Source organism: Triturus cristatus, chromosome 10 (assembly GCF_964204655.1).
Source record: "Triturus cristatus chromosome 10, aTriCri1.1, whole genome shotgun sequence".
NCBI lineage: Eukaryota > Metazoa > Chordata > Amphibia > Caudata > Salamandridae > Triturus > Triturus cristatus.
In genome coordinates this window covers 430,102,438-430,122,628 of record NC_140593.1, presented here as the reverse complement: position 1 = coordinate 430,122,628, position 20,191 = coordinate 430,102,438, and the positions used below count along the sequence as shown (strand labels likewise).

The 20,191-nt window shown below is 44.4% G+C and overlaps 1 protein-coding gene across 3 annotated transcripts in view; it reads left to right on the top strand.

The window, feature by feature from the left end:
* The window catches only part of MPP7 (MAGUK p55 scaffold protein 7), a 915,371-nt gene that overhangs the window by 452,248 nt on the left and 442,932 nt on the right, over nt 1-20,191 (top strand). For all 3 annotated transcript variants that reach the window (XM_085631773.1, XM_085631772.1, XM_085631774.1), the window contains exon 7: nt 6,602-6,679. In XM_085631773.1, coding sequence (XP_085487899.1) covers nt 6,602-6,679 — 78 coding nt within the window. The remainder of the gene's footprint in view (nt 1-6,601; nt 6,680-20,191) is intronic.

Sequence of the window (20,191 nt, the reverse complement as noted above, 5' to 3'; positions counted from 1 at the left end):
TTTCCTTCCAGGCGCAGGGCGGCTCCTTGCACGAGATCCGTGTCTTGGGACATTACCCTGCGGGAAACGACAGAAAGAAGCGGCCTAAAAAAACAGGTGGCTCCGAATTTCTCCAAGTTTGCCTTCAAAACCACAGGCTTATGGGCGCCTATATAAACCAGCTCCAAACAATAAATATTAACTTTTCTAGTGGGCATTGAAACCCCCTTTTTGCAACAAAAGCTGTGTCTTTTTAATGAAGCAATTTGGATGTGGATTGGTTATTTTTTTCGCTGCACTTAACCCAGGGCCTCTTGAAGTAATCGCTCGGTTCCCGTGCAATCCAAGACAGCGAAAAAACAAACTACCTGCAAATACAACTTGCCGTAAATGCCCGACACAAGAGGCTTCCGGAGTGTCAATTTCAGCTGTCAGTCAGCCAATCCATCAGGCCACCCAAAGAATTGCAAATTAGAATTTTTAATGGCGGTAATTAAAAATCGATTTTTTTTCCCAGCGCACAAAACGCCGACAGGCAAAGTGGCTGCATGGAGCACGTCTACTATTCACAACAAGCATTTGCAATGCAATAGGTCTCGCATTTATACGAGTTTGAGCTATTGGCATTGTAAAGGACAGTGCCTTTTATTTATGTTTTAAAAAAACCAAACTTAAATAAAAAGCATTGTCATTTACAATGCCAATAGCTCAAACTCGTATAAATGCGAGACCTATTGCATTGCAAATGCTTGTTGTTCTGATGTGACCGGCAAGAGCCTGACTCAATGTGCCCTTCCAAAGAGAAAGGAAGCTATCCATTTGAGTACTAGTCCTTGTCTTCCCACTGTGTGTAGTCTGATGATGAATGTGTGGTGTGAAAGGGTGTTGAAAACAGTGGAGCAGTCAAGGAGGATGAGGGCGCCAGTCTGTCTACGGTTGATGATGGTGCTTATATCATCTGTGGCCAAGATGAGGGCTGTTTTGGTTCTGTGGTTGTTTCGTAATCCTGATTGTGAGTCGTCTAGGAGTTTGTGGCATTCTAGGTTTTCAGAAAGTTGTCTGTTGATGATCTTCTAGATGACTTTGGCTGGGAAGTGTAGCAGCGAGATGGGTCAGTAGTTGCTGAGTACTTCAATGTCATCTGAGGGGTTTTGAGGAGCCTGGTGACTTTGGTGTGTTTCTAGCTATCTGGGACTGTCCCAGGGAAGGTGGAAGACCTTGAGGAAGGTGTTGATGATGGAAGTGAGTGCAGCACTGATTGTGGCTCTTACCAAGTTGTGGATATGGTGGTGGCAGGGGTCTGTGAGAGCCCCTGAGTGGACTGTCTTCATTATTGCTGCAATTTCTGCGATGGATCCAGGGTTCCATACCGTCAGTTGGTAGTCTTAGGTTAATGAGGTTAGCAGACTGGGCAGGTCGAAGGGGGGGGGTGGCTGAGGTTTGAAGTTGCTGTAGATCGAAAAAAAAAATTGTGGAAGTCAGAGAGGTTGTTGCAGAGTTCTTGTGTAGGGGTCATGGTTTGGGTTGCGTCTGTTGTGTTGGTGAATTCCTTGACAGTGGCAAAACATTCCATGCCATTGTTGGAGCTAGATTTGATTCTTCAAGTCATGGACTTTTTCATGGTCTCTCTTAATGGTGATAGTGTCTCAGTGCAGCCTTGTTAGGTGTCTCTGCCAGTGTTTCCACGTGTGGTTCTCCATTTCCTTTCAAGTTGTTTGAAATTTCTCTTGGATTATTTGAGGTTTGTGTGTGTGGGGCGGGTGTGTGTGTGTGGGGCGGGTGTGTGTGTGTGGGGCGGGTGTGTGTGTGTGTGGGGTGGATGTGTAATCCACTGGCCCTCTCAAGTGGCCCATCTGGCGGTGCCTGACTGCCAGAAGTTTCAGTCTGACACTGATGGCCTCAACCAGATACTCGAAGGCTGGCCTCATTGAAGGCGAGTCAGTCTCTGCAGTAATGAACCCACCGAGGATTAAGTATGAAAGCAGGGCTGGGCACTGCTCTCCTGATCCGATCACATGTCAAATGGAATGCACAAGCTGGTTACTGCCATGCTGTTAGGTTCGCTGTGCTTCCTCCTCTTGATAGGTCAGACCTAAAGCAGGACTCCTTCCACGTTCTCCTGACGTCAATCAAAATCCAGGCTAAAGGGCGGAGCAGTGACGCTCACTGTGCCCTGGCTGCTGCCCAGGGTTAAAGGTGGGTCCAGTCAATGTCCTGCGGACCCCGCTAGGGTTCAGGCTTCCATTGACCAGAATTTGGTACGTGCCTCAGCAGAATCCGCCTGTCCCAGTATTTGCCCTCCCGCAAATACTTCCTTTCGCTGCACACTCTAGCAGTGGCTCTCAGTTGGGGCAGCCGCCACCAGGCATGTCATGGCACAGGGCTCCGCCTCACTATGGCAGCATCAGGGCGACACAACTCCCTCAACATCCAGCTCACTGCAGGATAGTGGGGTGCCCCGTGATGCTTGTTTTGTCTTTCTTTTCTCCCGGGGGTCGCAAGCTTTCAATACAAACTACATCTTTTATTTAAATATCTATTGTCTCGAATAAACGGAAAAACAACAAAAAGCCACACAGAGGATCAAAGAGGATCTAAAAGATGGATCCCATTGAAACGCAATTCCCCAAACCATCCAGGTATGCAGCAGTGCCAAGGTAAGTGACCCCAAGCAACACTAAAAAACACCAGCACACTGCATTTTTGTACTTTATTAAACCTGCCATACCTTTAAATAAATGTCAGCAGCCCGCGCAAAGATGAGCTAAAAACGAATTCATAGTATGCCTTAAACAAGCATTGAAAAGGCAATAGGTCTCGCCGTTGACGTAAAGAAAATATTTTTTTTCTGGTTGGTAAAGTGTAAAATACGTCAAAAACTACTTTTTTAGCAGCTTTGGAAGTGCGTTATTGATCGAGGTTATTGATTGAGTTGAACCGCTGCCGATCTTGTGCCTGCTGCTTGGTTTGGAGTTTATCACTGCTATCCTCCTAGCTCTGCAGTCACTGTTGTGATTACTCTGTTGCTTCTCATACTACTGACACCAATGTTATGTTACTGCTCTTACTACTTTTTTATGAATTATACTGTTACTACTAATGCTGCTGTCACAAAGCTACTTACGCCCCTATTACTGCTCTCCTGCTGCTATTCTGTTCTTCTCCTTTATTACTGTTACTGCTATCCTGTTAACTGCTAATACTGCTGTGAGTGCCTACTGTTGTCTTTGCTATTCCTGGCACTTCTGTTACTGTTGTACTGCTCACACTACTATGACTGCTGTTTTACTAACACTACTATTATTGCTCTCTTGATAACTTTTATCACTGCTCTCCTGGTAACTTAACTGCTATCACTACTCTATTGCTCATGCTTACTGCTTTACTAGTAAAACTGCTGCATTACTATGCTGCTACTTCTGAAGTCATTGCTAACCTGCTAACTTATTCATCTGATACTAAACACAGTATATTAATATATTTATAATAGCAACTACACCACTAAGCTCATTAATACGCCGAGACCAATTGGCATTGCCAATGCTTGTTTGAATATTGGTGATGCAATGGCTCTGCGAGATGAGTCGTAACAGCACATCTGTATTCTACAATAAGATCAGCATTGTTTCCCCAAAAGGAGCATAGTTTTCAACATTAAATATATAATAGAAAAATAATTTTGTCCTCCGACATCGGCTCGATCATTAATGAAAAATTAGACCTGGTATTTTTGGTTTAATCTCCTGGAAATACAAAAATCTCAGGGTAATGTAATAGGAAAAGAAATTGGGGAGACAAAACCACAGAAAGGGTCAAACTAAATAAATAGTTGAAAGATGAAAGTATGGGGTAGTTTTGAATAAGAGGCCATGGGCTTATGGTATCTCCCTCATAAAATGAACAAAAGAAAAATGGAGGGGAGGGTGCTTACAGGGGTCTCACCCAAACAAATAAATAAAACGTAGATACCGACTATAAAAATAGATAAAGAATAAATAATTGCAGATAGTGCAACATGACCATCTACAAATGAAAACTAAGTTAACATAGGAGAAATGAGACAGATCATCCGATGTACTTTCCAAAACAAATAAAAACAATTGAGACTCTAAATTAATTACTTCAATATGAATCTCATGACAATAATCCTGAAGTAATTAAATACCCTGAAATGAAAACCTGGAACCATGAAAAAATACACATTTTGCTCCGAAATTCAAGGTTTCTATTTTGGGGAAATCAACTAAATTCCCCCATCTAAAGAATGAATGTTTGGGAATTTTCGCTCAACTACTAGCTTTAGTTTCGTATGTCGATTATATCGGATCCTAACCATGTGCCATTTTTATCAATTATTTGTGTACTGATGAACCTTTGTTTAAAGACTATACCCCACTCGTCCATGCACATAATCTCATGACGGGGATGCTTGAGGCAGCCTTTTCCACCACAAGTCAGCGATACTCTCCTCATGCCATGATACATATTGGAAGCCATAATTGGCCATTACATACCAATAGTAGCGTAGTGCACAGTAGTAGAATGATCACATCATGCCAGTGATGGCCACCTCAGGCCAGTGGTCAGCTCAAGTATTGTATCAAAAGAAAAGCTCTTGATATAACTATTAGTGCTTTTTGTCATGGCCTCTCAGAGCAACCTTATATGAGGGTCTCCATAATGCTGTGGATGTATTTTGGTTGAAGGCCACTTTATGCCATGGGACCCTCATTTGGTGTAGCTACCAAAAAGTGGCAACTATGTTGGCCACCAGATGTCGGGGGCTGACAGCCATGAGATGTCAGGTGGTGTGTTCCCACAAATTCCAGGAGGTGACCAACACACACAAACACATATATAATCTCTCTTCCCCTCCTCGCCAACTACGAAAACATGACTAACTTACCCTCATATTTTTTTCCTCTTGTGCTCACTGCAAGTTGGTGAAGCCCTCACCAGTGAGTAGTGCTGAAAACCAAGGACAGAGGCATCCTGTTTCTCGGTGGGAGGCCCTGAGCTCATACATTTCAGTGTGACGTGCAACCTGAACCTTTCTATTTTGTTTCCATTAAACTGAAGGATGATTTTCCATGTGGTGTTTCTGCACTGTCCTAGTTACTGGGTGTGTGAGCACAGATATACTAGGCCTGACAAAGCTGCATCATTGACTGTAGGGTAATGACTTGGGAGCGAGGTTGCACAGCGATCTGTCAGAGAACTGAGGGCCACCAATTCACTCTCCACTTGTTAACAGACCACTGAGTGAACTGCCACTCCCAAAAATGGTATTAACAGTGCTGGTGTCATGGGGTCGGGCCCATCACACCTGTGCTGGTCACTTTCTTTTCTGCTGCTGTCAATCATAGGGACTGGAACAGTTGTGCTTCCTTCTGGTATGTTGTGAAGGCAGAGCCAAAGTTACAGTCCTACTGAGTGACAACTCAGTGGTTTATTCTGGGGCTACCCCTCTATCGACCTTATTTGATGATTGATGTGAACCGACCAGCTTTACCGAGCAAGTATCCTTAATAATAGGTGTAGCGTAGAGCATGACACTCATCAGTATAACAGTGGTAACTTTGCAGCTGAAGCTTCAGCAGCATATGTGATGGGGCGTCATCACCACTTGTATGGACATCTCTCTGAAACTGACCCTCCATTCTTAAGTGCAGGTAAAAGGGAATTAAGCAGATTTTATTCACGATTACAGGGGCGGCTGGCACATGTATGCACTGGTGAGGCAGGCAACTAAGTGGCTGGTCGGTGAGTGGGTGGATGGGTGCATGCATGCAGGCAAGGCCAATGGCAAATAATTAAAAAAATAGTCACCTGGCCTGCTGCGGGTCCGAGGTCCTTCTCTGTCGTCTCTGCAGTCTCCAGCCTCCAGGAAATTCCACTAACCAATCCTGGCACCACTCACACCAGCATGAGAGCAGCACCGGGATTGGATGGAGCGTCCTAGCTGGACTCTCTTTCAGGCGTCCGCCTGTGCCTGTCTCCACCCAGCTGTCTCAGACAGTTGATTGGAGAGCTGAAAAGTGAGCATGTCACTTTGACTGAATCAAGAGAGCCGACCAAACTGACATGCGTACTTTGGAAGGTGCATCTTGCTCCCCTAGTCCTCTTTGCTTACAATCGGCAGCAGAAGAGGACACGCCCCCCAATTATCCTGGCTGGAAAATCAACATGTCAATGAAATCATTTAATTGACATTTTCTTTTTCACGTTTAGTGCCGTTGCAAGGGGGGGTGCCCTCACGAACAATTAGCAGCTGCAATATTCTAAAATCGGGAACCCTAATGTCAACTGTGCTTCAGTCTCACCATCACTTGGCAATGTATTTTTTTTTTCTTATGATAAAATATATTATGTACTTGTTTTAATAGGCATGTACAACTTGAAAGATGTTAAACGCAAGAGCGGAATCAAATGTGTTCTTTTTCTCTAAACCATGTATAAGGTGAACACAGTTTCCATTTAATGTATTGTTCTGAGGAGCTGAACTCCTCTGTCCGTGACTGCTCTTTGTGTAGGTGTTTTACCGATGCTCATATTTAAGCGCATGCATAGGTTTGCTATTATTTAACAGCGTGAACTAATCCGTGTGTCCCAACTCTTTCAGATTCACGAGAAGCTGCATTACTACGAGCGGCAGAGTCCCGCACCTGTACTCAACGTGGCATCCGCCTTGGCAGATGACGTAAGTGAACGTAGATGAGATCACCCCTTCCGCGCTTCCCAAAAATCTGTCCTCGAGCAGCAAGCATCATGGCACCGACACGAGTGCAGGCATCTCGAGCTGAAGCCTCGAGAAGCAGCTCGTGTTTCCAAAGGCCCTGTCGTCGAAAATCCCTTTTCCTGCCATAACTTTAAATGTTATTTATTCTTGTCTTCTAAAAAAGGTTTCTAGTCCAGGTAGGCGCTTGTTCCGATTTCGATAAGTACATCCAAATCTCAGGTTAAAATCTTCTGGGAAACCACCGCTGTTCGCCAGCATCGTTTAAAGAGTTGAGGAATGTTCTAGAAAGAAAAAACAAATGAGATGGCTGCGCCATTGACGGGACAAGACAAACGACAGACACTGTTACAAAAGCGGGGCATACGAAATGCATCAAAGGAGAAGATTGTCAAAAGCCTATCTGCTAAAAAAAAAACTGCAGCAGTGATGTATCGACATATGAACTTTTCAAATTAACTTCATAGCCACAAAAATATTTTTACAGGAGGCCTGCATTGATTGGGTAGTTAATTTCCTTTACCTCTAAAATAAGAAAATAACATACCATTTCTTGGCGTTTAATGATTGAACTGGATTGTCCAAATATAAAGTAAACACCCCTAACTCACTCAAGTGGAACCATGACTGCAACTGAGCTTGGATGCCTAAAGGCATGGTTTGTAAATGGTGGCTTAAAATGACTTCACTTTCTGCATGGACGAAGGTCAAGGTAATTATCAGATATTCCCTCTGTTTCCCGTTTATTCACTTTAACCCCAGCATCAAGTTGCCGTCATTTACGTTGTGCTTTCTAAGTCTCAACCCAAATTAATTAGATGGTTTAATGGTCATGTACTCCATCAATAGTTAGACAATTGGAGTGAAGCATGAGTTTTCTGTGAAATCAGAACCAGTGGAGCAAAGGCCACAAACTGTGGAAACTGCGCCTGACCCGTTGTTCCAAATATTATCATCAAGTATGAATGTATATCAGCGGGTGCACACAATACAAGCACCTGCTGCCAAAGTGCATCAACCAAAAGATGGTTATAAATGACAATGTAAGGCGTAGCGATGCACCACAACAATAACCAAAAAAAGGACAAGGCTGTGATTCTGGTCTTTATTTTCTTTTTTTTTTTTTAAATAAAGTTTCACACATATATAGTCAAGGCAGCCTTCACTATATATGTGTGAGATTTCCTGTGAAATCCCTTGAAACCCTGAGTTGCAAAGCCCCACGTAGTGACATTAAACCCCCTTCTGGCCAGATTATGTTCCTCTGCTCAGGTGACACGCACTGAGGCAAGAAAGCCATACTTATTAAAAAATCACATACTTCTCCCCACCCCCTTCTGTGCATCTCACCCTTCTCACATATTAAATATATGTATTCCTGAAATCCTGTCACTTTTCTCTGACCACCCTAATACCCTTGCCTCTCCTGCCCAAATGCAAAGAAAATAAACCTGAAGCTCTGCCACCCTCTCCCATGATCCTCAGTAGTACCCTCCTCTTCCCCTTCCAAATCCAAACTAACCACCTCCCAGCCACACTCCTCAATCCCTCTAGTCAATGCTATGGCTTTCGAAAGAGGTATCTGCTTTGAGCGAGGACTGCAGAACTGTCAGCCGTAAGTCTGTGGTCGCTCTTGAAGCAACATCACCGGAGTAAAAAAACTACAGTTTCGCTGTAAACCAGTGAATACCAGGATTTCAATACAACAGCTTCCAGTGGGAACTATACACAAAACATCATAATGAACACGTCCCGTTTTAAGTGAGTTCACATTAGTAGCAAGATGGTTTCATCACTAATGTACCTGTGGTGCCCCTTTCTACCTAAACACACAAAAAAAAGAATATGGAGTACAGAACAGAGAGAACATGGGATTCCATATACAAATCTTGAAAGCGAGAAGCTGACCCGTTATAATTCAAAAGCCCGTATATCAGATCGAAGAGCTTTCTATTGTGGCGTCAGCCAACATACTAAGGAAGATCATGGCTTGACCCACAAACCGTCTCACGATTAAAGGAGTGTTCATTGATATTACCTGGGTCATTTGAAAGACAGGAACCCCTCAATCGCTGAAGGCTTACTTTTACAGATGGCCATAGTTCTGAAGAATAAAGAGATCCACAAAAAAAATCTACATAAATCGAAAATGTAAAACTATGGTAGTCTGGGAGCTTAAAAATCAACGGAATGTGGTCCTCATTCGTGTAAGTCAGTAGGAATAGTTGAATCCTATAGTTTGTTTGGTCATTTTCCAATAAAGGTGTATAAGTGGGGTCAGTACATTGGAACGATAATCATTGTTATGATCAAAACGCTTTGTGTGCTGTCTGTCTTTAGTGATCTGTGCATGATTGTCTCCTCTAAAGGAGATGAAGTCTTTGGAAAATGTGGTATAAGTTTTGTTATAATTTACAATGGCCTGCTGTTATCCATACACTGGTATGTTTTCAAACTTTGCATCCACCATGTGCGTCAGACTAGGTTGAATACATAATCGGGGAATATTTATGGTCTTTTCCACATTACTCTTTGGATTTACAATTACGGCTTTCCGTTCTTGGCAGTGTTGAGTGGAGGTTCACAAGATGAGCCGCTGCCCACTGCCGGACCGCAAATAATACCATGCAAGTTAGTGGAAATCATGTGTTGGGAAGAAACATTAGCAGACTTTTTGGATTGTACAGGCACCGTTTTTAATGTCAAGGAGACTACACCTATTCACTGCAGAGGACAATTATTCATTTATTAGGTTTCTGCCCATGCCAGATGCTGTGTTTTTCTAAAGGAAGCTTTTGGGGTTTACATTGTGATGCAATGTGCTTGAATTGATTGGAAGCAATTTTTTTATTATGCACTATTGGATTTGAATCCATTGGTGGCTTTCAAATTTGTTATAGTAGTTTATTGAGATTTCCTCCAGCAACTGTGACCCAACTTGCCTGTACATAGGGAGCAAACTGTATGTGCATATACAGTGCTTTACAGTGCTCTTGTTCTTTCTGTTTAACTGTTGTAAAATTAGAAGAACGACTAGGGAGCAGAGGGAAGTGTGCCTTGTCACCTGCATCATCAGTAGGTTCTTCCAATAAGTTCAGTTGTATGTGTGGTCAGTCTAGTGAGTAAATGCATTGCCTATCCTAACTTACCTAGTGACCAAAATCCTTGCATAGCTGTTCATGAAATTAAATAATTGTGCGGTATTTGCAGAATCTGCGTATGAAGAGACATTAGGTTTACCAAAAACATTTTTTTTAAACTTGACCTCACAAGGGCACTTATGCATTCACTGAGGACCCATTGAAACTGGCTTACTCCGTCTCTTTCACCATTGCTCCCAGGTGAACGGTTCATATTGTGTTTGGAGCTTACAGTGGTGTCCAGAGCCAAAGTTTCCTACTCCTGTGCCTTAAATAGGTTTCGGTCCTGATGTGGATCTGATAAGACACAGAAGTAGAAGGGGATCTTGGTGTTTAAGCAGAGATGCAGTTGTATTTTACTGAGAAAGCTGCAATGGTTTCTTGAGACAGCAGGATGTGGTGAGGCCAAGCAGCATCAAGCTGCGAAATAAACCCAAGTATTGCATAAAAGTATGGAAACGAGCAGGCGTATTGGGACCAGTGGTCTTTTTTTCCATCATTCTATGAATCTGAAAATGAATCAAAAAGTGGATTATTACAATTTAATTTTCCGAACAATATAGCCTAACTATTGTCGTATTTACAAGATCAGTTGGGCTATAACATATTTATTTTTCAGCACAGTCCACAGCTTGCAAACTGAATTTCAGTGGCTCAAATTCAAGATGCATCCCTTCTTTCCAGGGTTAGAAATTGGAATTTGGATTTCAACAAACTCCAACATAATCCTCAATTAGAGCACACATTGTTCAATTCCATTTGTGGCTCCTTCTTGGATACCCTGGTGCTTTTCCTGTAACTTCTTTTCTAATGTAACTTGAACACTTGGCATCCTGCGAGTTTGGCCCCGGTCCTTTTTTCTGGGATTATGGGTTGCTGAGTGATCTGCATAAATTTAGCAACACATGGTCTCTGGGCGATGCCAGTGGCGCTGTGCATAAAAAAAGACAATCCTCTTAAATATTCATCTAAGAGTATGTGGAGGAACTTCAATATTTTCTGTTGTGCACAAATAAGTCCTTACTTAAGTCGATAAAGTAAAACCAAACCTGTATTAGGTTTTATCTTATGACCTCGAGTAAAGTATTCAGTTAGTTTTGCTACAAGTTATTGTTCTGCTCCTTTGACCGCATTGGGTTTGACATTGTAGGCAGATGAAGCAACAGCTGCCACAAGAGGGATTTATTTTATGGAAGAGTTTTTCCAGAATTACTGCTTCATAGCTTTGAATACAAAATTAGTTTAAGCATGAGCTAAAATTGAATGAATGCTGCCAATTTATTGTGCTTCTTGCACTATATATAAAAGGTACAGTAATAATAGATGGGCTGCAGGTGATGCTTAGAAACTCCCTGCAATCTGTATTAGAGTGACGTGAGCTTTGTCTTGCCCATGAGTGACGAGCAGCCCACCAGAGAGTAGGTAGCAATGAGCCTACTTGTTGAGACAGTGCATGCCTGGAATATAACAACCTATGACCATGCCACATATTCATGCCAGCATCGCCATGTTTTCTCTATTGAAGTGGAATTCTTCTGGGAAAGGTTTGAGGGTCAAACTTGACGCAATGCTAGAACAGAATCTTGGCGAGAGCCTGTTGCTTGCTATGTGTATTTGTAAAGTGCACCATAAACCACAAGGGTATCCTGGCGCTGGGCAGGTGTGCGTGTTCCTAGCCCTGCCTAGGGTAAGTTGATTCATTGAAAAGCCAGGTCTTTAACTTTTTTCAGAATTCAAGAAGAGGGGAAGAGGCTCCAATGTGGAGTGTGAAGTTGCTCCAGACGTAAGGAACAATGTAAAATAAGTCAGTCCTCCTGATCTGCTCTGACTATGTTGGGATGTGTGCAAGCAGGTGTTCTGTGGAGCTAAGGTGTCTGGGCGGTTGGTGGAAAGACACACGACTGTTCAGCTAGGTGGGGCCTGAGTTGCATAGAGCTTTGAATGTGTATGTGAGGGGTTTGAAATTAACATGTTTGTGTATCGGGAGTCCGTGAACCTCATTGAGGTGTGATGTGAATTCTGTGTGGGAGGTTGAGGATTTGGTTGGTTGCCAAGTTCTGGAAGGTTTATAGCCTTCTGGTGAGTTGCTTGGTGATCCTGACTTAGAGGGTGTTCTCTTAGTCCAACTTGTAGGTGACTAGGGTGTTTGTCTGGTGTTGCTTGGGAGCCATTTGAATATCTTCCTCAGCATCTTCAGGATGTGGAAGCAGGGTACAGTGATTGAATTGACTTGTGTGGTCATTTCCAGTTGGCTGTCAGTGAAAAGTCTGAGGTACATGGCATAGGTGCTGGGTGTGTGTCCGAGTTCAGCCATCCCCCCGTTGCAGTCCCATTTCTGGATTGCTTGTCTCTGAGGAGTTGGTTGTTGAGGTATTCGGTAAGGCTTTGGTTAATAGGTTTCTAAGACCGTGGCCAGGTATGGTGGAAAGGATATGGGTCTGTAGTTAAAGAGCATGGATAGGTCAGCTGATGATTTCTTGAACAGTTGCATGACAGCAACATGTTTTCAGGTGCCTGGAATGTGCATGATGCGATGTAGGCATTAAGGATGGATGTTAGTACTTCGCTGATCAGTAGTAAGCCTCTTGATGAAGGGAGGTGTGGGCAAGTGTCAGATGGGCTCCTGAATGGATGCTCATCATTCAAGCAGTGGTTTTGATGGTGGCGATGGCGGTCAACGAAGTAAGAGTTCATTCTAAAGCCATGACAGGAAGTTGAGTTGTTTCAGTGATGGGGTCTGATTGAGTGTTTAACTTGCCACGTCTAGAGGTGATTTTGTTGCTGAAGAATTCTGAGAGCTTGTTGCAATGGTCTTGCAAGAGGGTGATTTTGCTGTAGGCGACGATAGGCACAGTGAAATCTTTGATGGTGAAGATTTTCGTGCTACTGTTTGTGCCTGTGTCAATGTGGTCTGCAAGAGCTGTGTGCTTGGTGTTGAGTATTTTCTGGTGGTAGCATCTTAGTGCAGATGTGAAGATGTCTTTATCCATGGTGTCTTGACTTGCTCTCCATTTGCACTGCAGTTACTTGCAGTGGTGTTTCATCAGCCTGAGTTCCTTGGTGTACCAGCTGGCATGAAGTCGGGCTCTTGCCATTGGGTTACAGCTGTTGAGGATCTTGATGACTTTCTGCAACCTGCTGGTGTCCTTAGGCCAGTGCATGGAGAGGACGGAATCCCTGTCCTCTTCTTCTTTTTTTTATTTTTGTTTTAGCTGCACCGGGTGGGTCCAGTGATGGTAGGTCTGTGATGGCGTGGGATGTGAATGCAGAAACTGATGAGGATGTGATCTGTCCAGGTCATAGTTTCTGGTTTGTCGACTGATATTGTTAATTGAGGAGAACTTTGGATCCAATCGGTGTTAGGCAGTGTGAGTGGGTTTGGTAACTTGCTGGGTGAGGCAGAGGATTTCTAGCAGGGCCATAGAGTTTGGGTCGGTGCAGGGGCGTAACACAGGCCCCCGCAGCCCTCGCAGTGCGGGGGCCCCCAAAATCCAGGGGGCTCCCTCAGCACAGCACTCTGGCCGGAGAGCTCCTGATTGAGCCCAGAGGGGGCCCCTCCACGTACCTTGCAGGGAGGCCCCGTCAAGTGTTACGCCAGTGGGTCGGTGCAACCTTCTTGGTGAAACTTGGTCTTAGAGGAGGATGAAGGAGCTGGCTTTGATGATGAGGGATCTGAGTAAGTCAGTGATGTAGCTGTTGAAAGTGGCGTGGGGTCCTGATGGTCTGTATACGAAAGTTCCGCCTAGGGGGAAGTCGACTGTTATGTGTATCTGGAACATGAGGTGTTCCATGTAGCTGGGGGGTGGTCCGTGCAGATGGTGCAGTTGATGGTGTCTCTGCCTCCAGGGATGTGCAAGCGATCTTGTAGCCATTGATAATGGCTATAGCGATTTCCATAGCTGATTTTGGGTTTAGCCATGTTTTGATGGGGAACAGCAGGTCCGGAGTGTGGTCTTTTATTATGTCCTGTATCTCAGTGGCATGGTTGGTAGGCAAGTGGGTGTTGAGAACCCTGTATGCGAGTATGGTGTGTTGCATTGGTGGTGGCTCGTGTGAGTTGGAGTGAGTGGAGTGCTGAGTGCTGTTTGTGCAGCAGTGATGGGTGTAGGGCATGGCAGAGAGGATGAGAGATTGCAGGAGGAGCATGTGAACATTATCCATATTGTGTGGTGCAGTGTGGCAGCATTGCAGTGAATCGGTGGCTGGGTTTGAGAGCATGTCGGGCAGCGGCTGGTAGGAGCAGAACTAGGGTTCCTGCTGCTAGTTATGGTCTATGTGCAGATGGGCGCTGACGGGCTTGCCTTTGGTGAGTACGTGCTGCAGTCTCCATTATGAGGGTCCTGGGGCAGGGAGGAGCACATAGCGTGATGTGCAAATGGTTGATGGGAAATTAAGTCCTCTTGCTTAGCTTCTTTTAAAGATGGTTTTGGTGGGAAATCAGTGATGTTCCTTCCTATGCAGTCGGATAATGGGAAAAATTCCTTGCCTAAGAATGCAGAACTTGCTGACTAATAGTGCTTTTAAATGGCAGATATTGTCAGGTACCCAGTACCTACACTTCTTAAATTTGAAAAGGAATGTACCAGCATTTCTCGGCAGAGATGCACAGCTTTTTATAGGTGAGTAATGCACTTCTTAGTATTAGCCAGGTACTCTGGTAATGGGGAGCCCCTGCGCTTCTGTAGTAGCGTTTCAAGCACTGCTGACTATCCAGGTCAACCAAAGGATCCTGTTAAAAGGGTTGTCTGTCAGTGATCAGCAAAGGTCAGGGCACTGGGAAAAGGCTAGAAAATACTGCAACCGTTTTGGATCGGAGAGGCGCACTGTCTGTGATTAAAAAATAGACCACCAACTCTCAAGATAGCCTCACAATCCCCACCTGATGCTTGCACGTGAAGCGTACGCTTCTGGAGTGTGCATTAATCGACGAGGAGCAGGCCCATATGATGAAGCATAACATCCTTTGGGGTGTGTGAGGGCACTTTTTCACAGACCTGAACACTCCCACTTACACTTGGGAACTGCACACTGATCGATTATACCTAGTGTGCAGCAATGTTCCATTGTCTATGGAGACCACTGCAGTGGAGCATCTTTGGAAACAGGGAGTGGAGATGCCGAAGAATGCTTTGCGTAATATTTAGATTCCACACGATGCGGTTTTCTGGCAGATGGTGGGGCCAGACATTGATGCTGCAGACATTTGCTGCGACCACAGCAAGTTCTGTAACACAGCTGATACGTGTCAAAATATGCCTTGCTACAGCTGTCACTAGCTTTAGTAATCAGAGCAGATCATTTGTGTACATTTAAATAATATGAAAATAGATGGGATTTGGGAAGCACTTGTGTATTATTTTGTATTGTTTCTGGAAGGTGTTGCCTTTTTACATTTCTTTTTAATATAAATTGTGATACAATTCTGTATAACATAGTTTTTGAATTAGCGTATCAGTTGCCAGTAAGGAGAAGATAAGGGAACAGGAAGAAAGGCTTCAAAGGCTGACAAATTATATCACAGAGAGCAGTTATTCAGGGTAAAAAGTATTGAGAAGGGAGAGGAAGGTGATCTTGGAAAGACAAAGAAAGAAATGTGTGGTGAGAAGGGGGTGAAAGGAGAAGAGAGCCGAATGAGCAGGATAGAAGAACAGGGAGAGGTTCAAATGCAGGTCAAAGTAGAAAGAGTAGAGGTGGATTATATTGCTACAGCTATGAGAAAATAGAAAATTCCTCGACTTTGAAAGTTTCATGTTTGTAGACGTTTATCTTTACTCTTTCGTAAAATGTGCCTTTTATCTGATCGCGATACCCCTGTGCAGTCAGGTGTGAAAGTATTGCTTGATCCATTTCAAATTCTACTGCAGGCCCTCATTTCTCCAAAAGGTAAAGGTAAATGGGTGAAAACGTTGCAACTTTGAAAAAGTGCAAAGTTGTCAATGAAACACAGGCTCACCCTACATAAAAGGCTGTCCTGCATGTAATCATTATTCTCAGGGAGTCCAGCTAACTTTCCTCAATGTCCAGAGTATATATATGTTAGCATGTGTATGTATGTGTGCTTGTGGCATGTGTGGCTGTAGATACACATGCTCTGCATACTCCTACCTATATTGTGTTGGCCCAGAAGTGTGTTACTTGTTTTTATTCAAAGAAATCGAAGTTGCAAGACCTGTTGTGACTCAACCCTTGGTCCAAAATATTCCAGCAGATTGGCTCCTCCTCAGATTGTTGCATCCGCTTCAGGCTTGGTCGTTTGGGAGCGTTGCTCTGAGACAGACGTGTTGATATACGCTGGGTTTTCTTTCTTGGGTTGTGTGACTCCCACTTTCAACCATGTGTCGAAAACAGCACTACCTGCAGCGATGAAAGCTGCCGGTCACGATACCTGGGCTTCTGGCCAGAAGGTCAATGGCTGGGGCACTTAAATGCATTGCTGCCTTTAGCTGTCAGGCTCTTGAGTCTTCCTGAGGCTTCTTTGACTAGGGCAACATTATGGAATTTAATCCTTTCCACTCACTTCTTTCCCTGGAGGGGAAAGAATGTGGGCCTATCCCAAGATGCAAAGGCATTCTTCATAGGAGGCCCTCTGTCATTCCGGTGGCTCAAGAAGAAGAAAGTCTGTGGTTCATCTTCTCTAAGGAGTAAGATGTAGAGAAGAAGGTCCAATTCCTTAAGCAGTACAGCATGTGCAAGTTTCGGCGCTGAAGACCAAATCAACACTATGAGTGCCAACTGTTCCCCAAAGTCAGTTTCGACCTCCCAAACAATCTTCGAGGATTGTTCCCACTCAAATTGGGTATTCAACCCAGAGTTGAGCCAGAAACAGCACAAACCTTCGGGTTGCACACTTCCAGTTGGGTTGCCATGGGTTCAAGGGGCTAGGTAAACACCTGCAAAGTCCCCTCCCAGCAGGACCGGACATCGCTGCCTCCGCCTGAGACTGTGGAAAGCCACATACTGAGCTGAAATTGACCCCAAACCTCTGCTGCAACTTTCTTAAAAACTGAAGGGGCCTATCTACGAAAGGCTATTGGAATCCTTGATGCAAAGCCGAAAAATCCGCATCTCAAAGAAACACTGGCTGTCCCTACAGGAGGAACCACGAATCAAACCTTCCAAGTCTCCAAGCCCCAAAAGGGTGAAAGACTTGGCCACCATCCCTACACCTTTCCCATTACCATCCACAGTTCCTCCTCCACTATCACTACCCTGCAATCTTCTTCTGAGCCGCACAACAGTAACTCAGACCCAGGCGTCCCCTACTACCCACAGGGCCCCTATGATGAGCCCTTTAGGTCACAGGAGGGAGATGATCCCTGGAAAGACTATGTGGTAGACCCGCAAGATGATCCAGATGTACAGCCTTACTATACCAAGCCATCCCCGCATATGATACTCCTCCATATCATGAAGTAATATAAAGGACCGCATAACATCATCAGGGCGGCTTCCTAGTTAAATCCCTGTCTAAGGAGCAGCGTACAGTCCACTGTCTTCCCATGCTCCAGGGAATGCTCGGGTCTGCCACCAACAACTTTAAGGAGCTGATGATAATCATGATAGTAAATCACTGTGGGGAGAAAAAATATAAGCCTATCCCAGATAGTCCGACTTATATTTGAGGACTAATTGTCACCAACTAATTTGTTTGTGCAGACTACCCGTAAAATAGTCTACACAGGCAATATGGGCTGTCCCTTCACCTGACAAGGAGTCTAAATGAATTGATGATGCAGGAAAGAAAGTAGTGCTTGGGGTTGTCAAACACTAGCTTTTTGCCAGTTCTGTGGGTTTCCTCTCCTGGTTCGACCGGAACCAAAGGGAAAAGAGGACAAGAGTTGGTTGCTGATGGGGAAACTATCACTGATGCCAATTTTAGATGCACCCTCCACTAGGCAGATATAGCCACAAGGGGTATTAATCCCAGCATCCTTCTCCACAGGCATGTCTGGCTTAGGGAGTCAGTGTTTAGGTTTGAGCTGCACCAGCATCTCTTCAATTTTTGCTTTTGTTGGGCCATCAGGTTGACTCAAAAATCAAAAAGCACACCAACAACTCTAGATCCATGGGCACCCTACATCCTGCAGTCCCGAATTTGCCTTTCGTATACAGCAAAGCAGGGGAGGTTCCAAATTGAAGGGCTTAAGTCAGAGACCTCTGTACCAAAAGTCCGTTCAAGACCTCCAGCAACCTAAGACATTCCAAAGAGGGGCTAAAGGGGAAATGGTGTGGGAAATGCAGAAGTGATTCCGCACGGGGCTCCTCAGCTGCAAACATTGACTCCTCCTCCATTTTCCCTGACCGCATCAGATCTGTTGGGGGAAGACTGAGGCACTTCTTTGCTCAGTTGCAAAATATCACCTCAGATCAATGGGTTCTCTCCTCTGTGTGAAGGTTACTGCTTTGAATGTCACACAACCCTTCCCACCCCACCTCCATGCACTGAGTTCAGGGCCTCTTCTCCTGAAGGAATTGGTTCAGGTGCTTTTACAAAAAAGGGCACTATAAAACCAATACATACACACCAACATAGGCAGGTGTGTTTTGCCTACGCTTTTAATGCCGAAAAAGGACGGCTCCCTGCAGCCGATCCTCGACCTCCAGGCATTGTACAGGTTCATCCTCTCTAATCACTTTCACATGTCCTATTTGCAAGATGTCATCCAGCTGCTATGCCAAAACTACTTCATATTAGTGGTGGATTTAAAAGATGCTTGCTTTTATATCTGTCTACTTATGCATCATCATTACCTTTGGTTCGTGGTAAGTGGATGACAGCCAATTTAAGGTGTTACTCTTCAGAATCACCACAGCTCCAAGGGTGATTACAAACTGACTAGCAGTGGTAGCAGCATGCTGCTGTAGAAACACCATACACATATTTCATACTGTAATACCTGACACATACTCAAAAAGCAGGGTCTCTGTTTTACAGTTTCGGTTTCAACATCAATGTGAAAAAAATTGAATCTTGAGCCACAGCAAGTTCTGACTTCTTTTGGCTTATCCTGAATGCGGTGACAGGCAAAATATACCTCAATGAACAGAGGGTGATGGGATTCCAACATCTATTGCCTCTTTTTCAAACACATTATCCCATTACTGTTCAAACTGTCATGAAACTATTGGGGATGATGACTTCATGTGTAGCAATTGTACTGTACGGCAGGCTGCACACACACCCTCACAAGAATGCCTCGCAAGACACTGGGGTGGGGAGCTCACCTTCATGACATGACTGACCAAGGCACCGGGACCTCTCAACACCAGGGCACCACACAAACTACCTAGAGCTTCAAAGTCATCAGGCTAGCACTAAACGTGATCCTTTTACTTCTGCGGGGTAAAACAGTAATAATAAAGACAGGCAACATGACAGCCTTGCTCTATGTTTATAAGTAGGTGATATCCAGTTCTCCCAGCTTTTTAAGCTAGCTCAGGAGATTTGGTATTGGGCAACCCACAACAAGATTCACCTATTGGCAGAGCATTGGCGAGGAGTAGAGACTGACTCATTAACAAATCCATAAGTGAGAACTCCACCAGAAGCCCTTCATAGATCATTCTAGCAGTGGGGAACTCCAGCAATACATCTCTGCCACTTGTGAAAACTACAAAAACCTCACCTCAAGGCACCCACACACACAGTCCATACGCTGTGCATTATAGATAAACTGGTCCGGTCTGGTATATTTGCCTGTGCTTTCCTGTCTCTTCCCCTCATCCCATACATGAGGAAGATGAGGCAGATGCCATGACCCTCATAGTGGCACCAATTTGGGTAGGACAACCCTGGTTATTTATTGCTTCTCGCTGTGCCAGTCAATCCCACAAGAAGCTCCCACTGAAGCTGGACCATCTCACTCTGCATCAGGGTCAGTTAAGACATCCAGATTCCAAACAGCTGAACCTCTAGATCCAACACCGAAGTTCTTAGGATTTGGCTACCTCACAATTCCAGGTGAATGTACGCCTATCCTGCGGGAGGCGTGAAAGCCAACTACTCGCTCATCTTACATGGCTAAATGGAAAAGGTTCATCCATTATTATATCTCTAAACGTTTAGACCCCTTTGAGGTTTCTGTGCTTTCTTCTCTATCCTTAGCATGTGTATCTGCTGCCACACATGCTACAAATTGATGGTTTTACAGGGTAACATGTTATGTATGCAGCTTGTAGTGCTGTAGATTCACAGGCATCCACCCTCCTCTGCATAAGCAAACTATGATCACAGATGTTTGTGCCATTCTTTACTCTCTTGACTACGCACAGCACACTCTGTCTTTGACATTGCGCTCCGCTTACACTGCTTGCCAACTGTGCAGAAAATATCGTA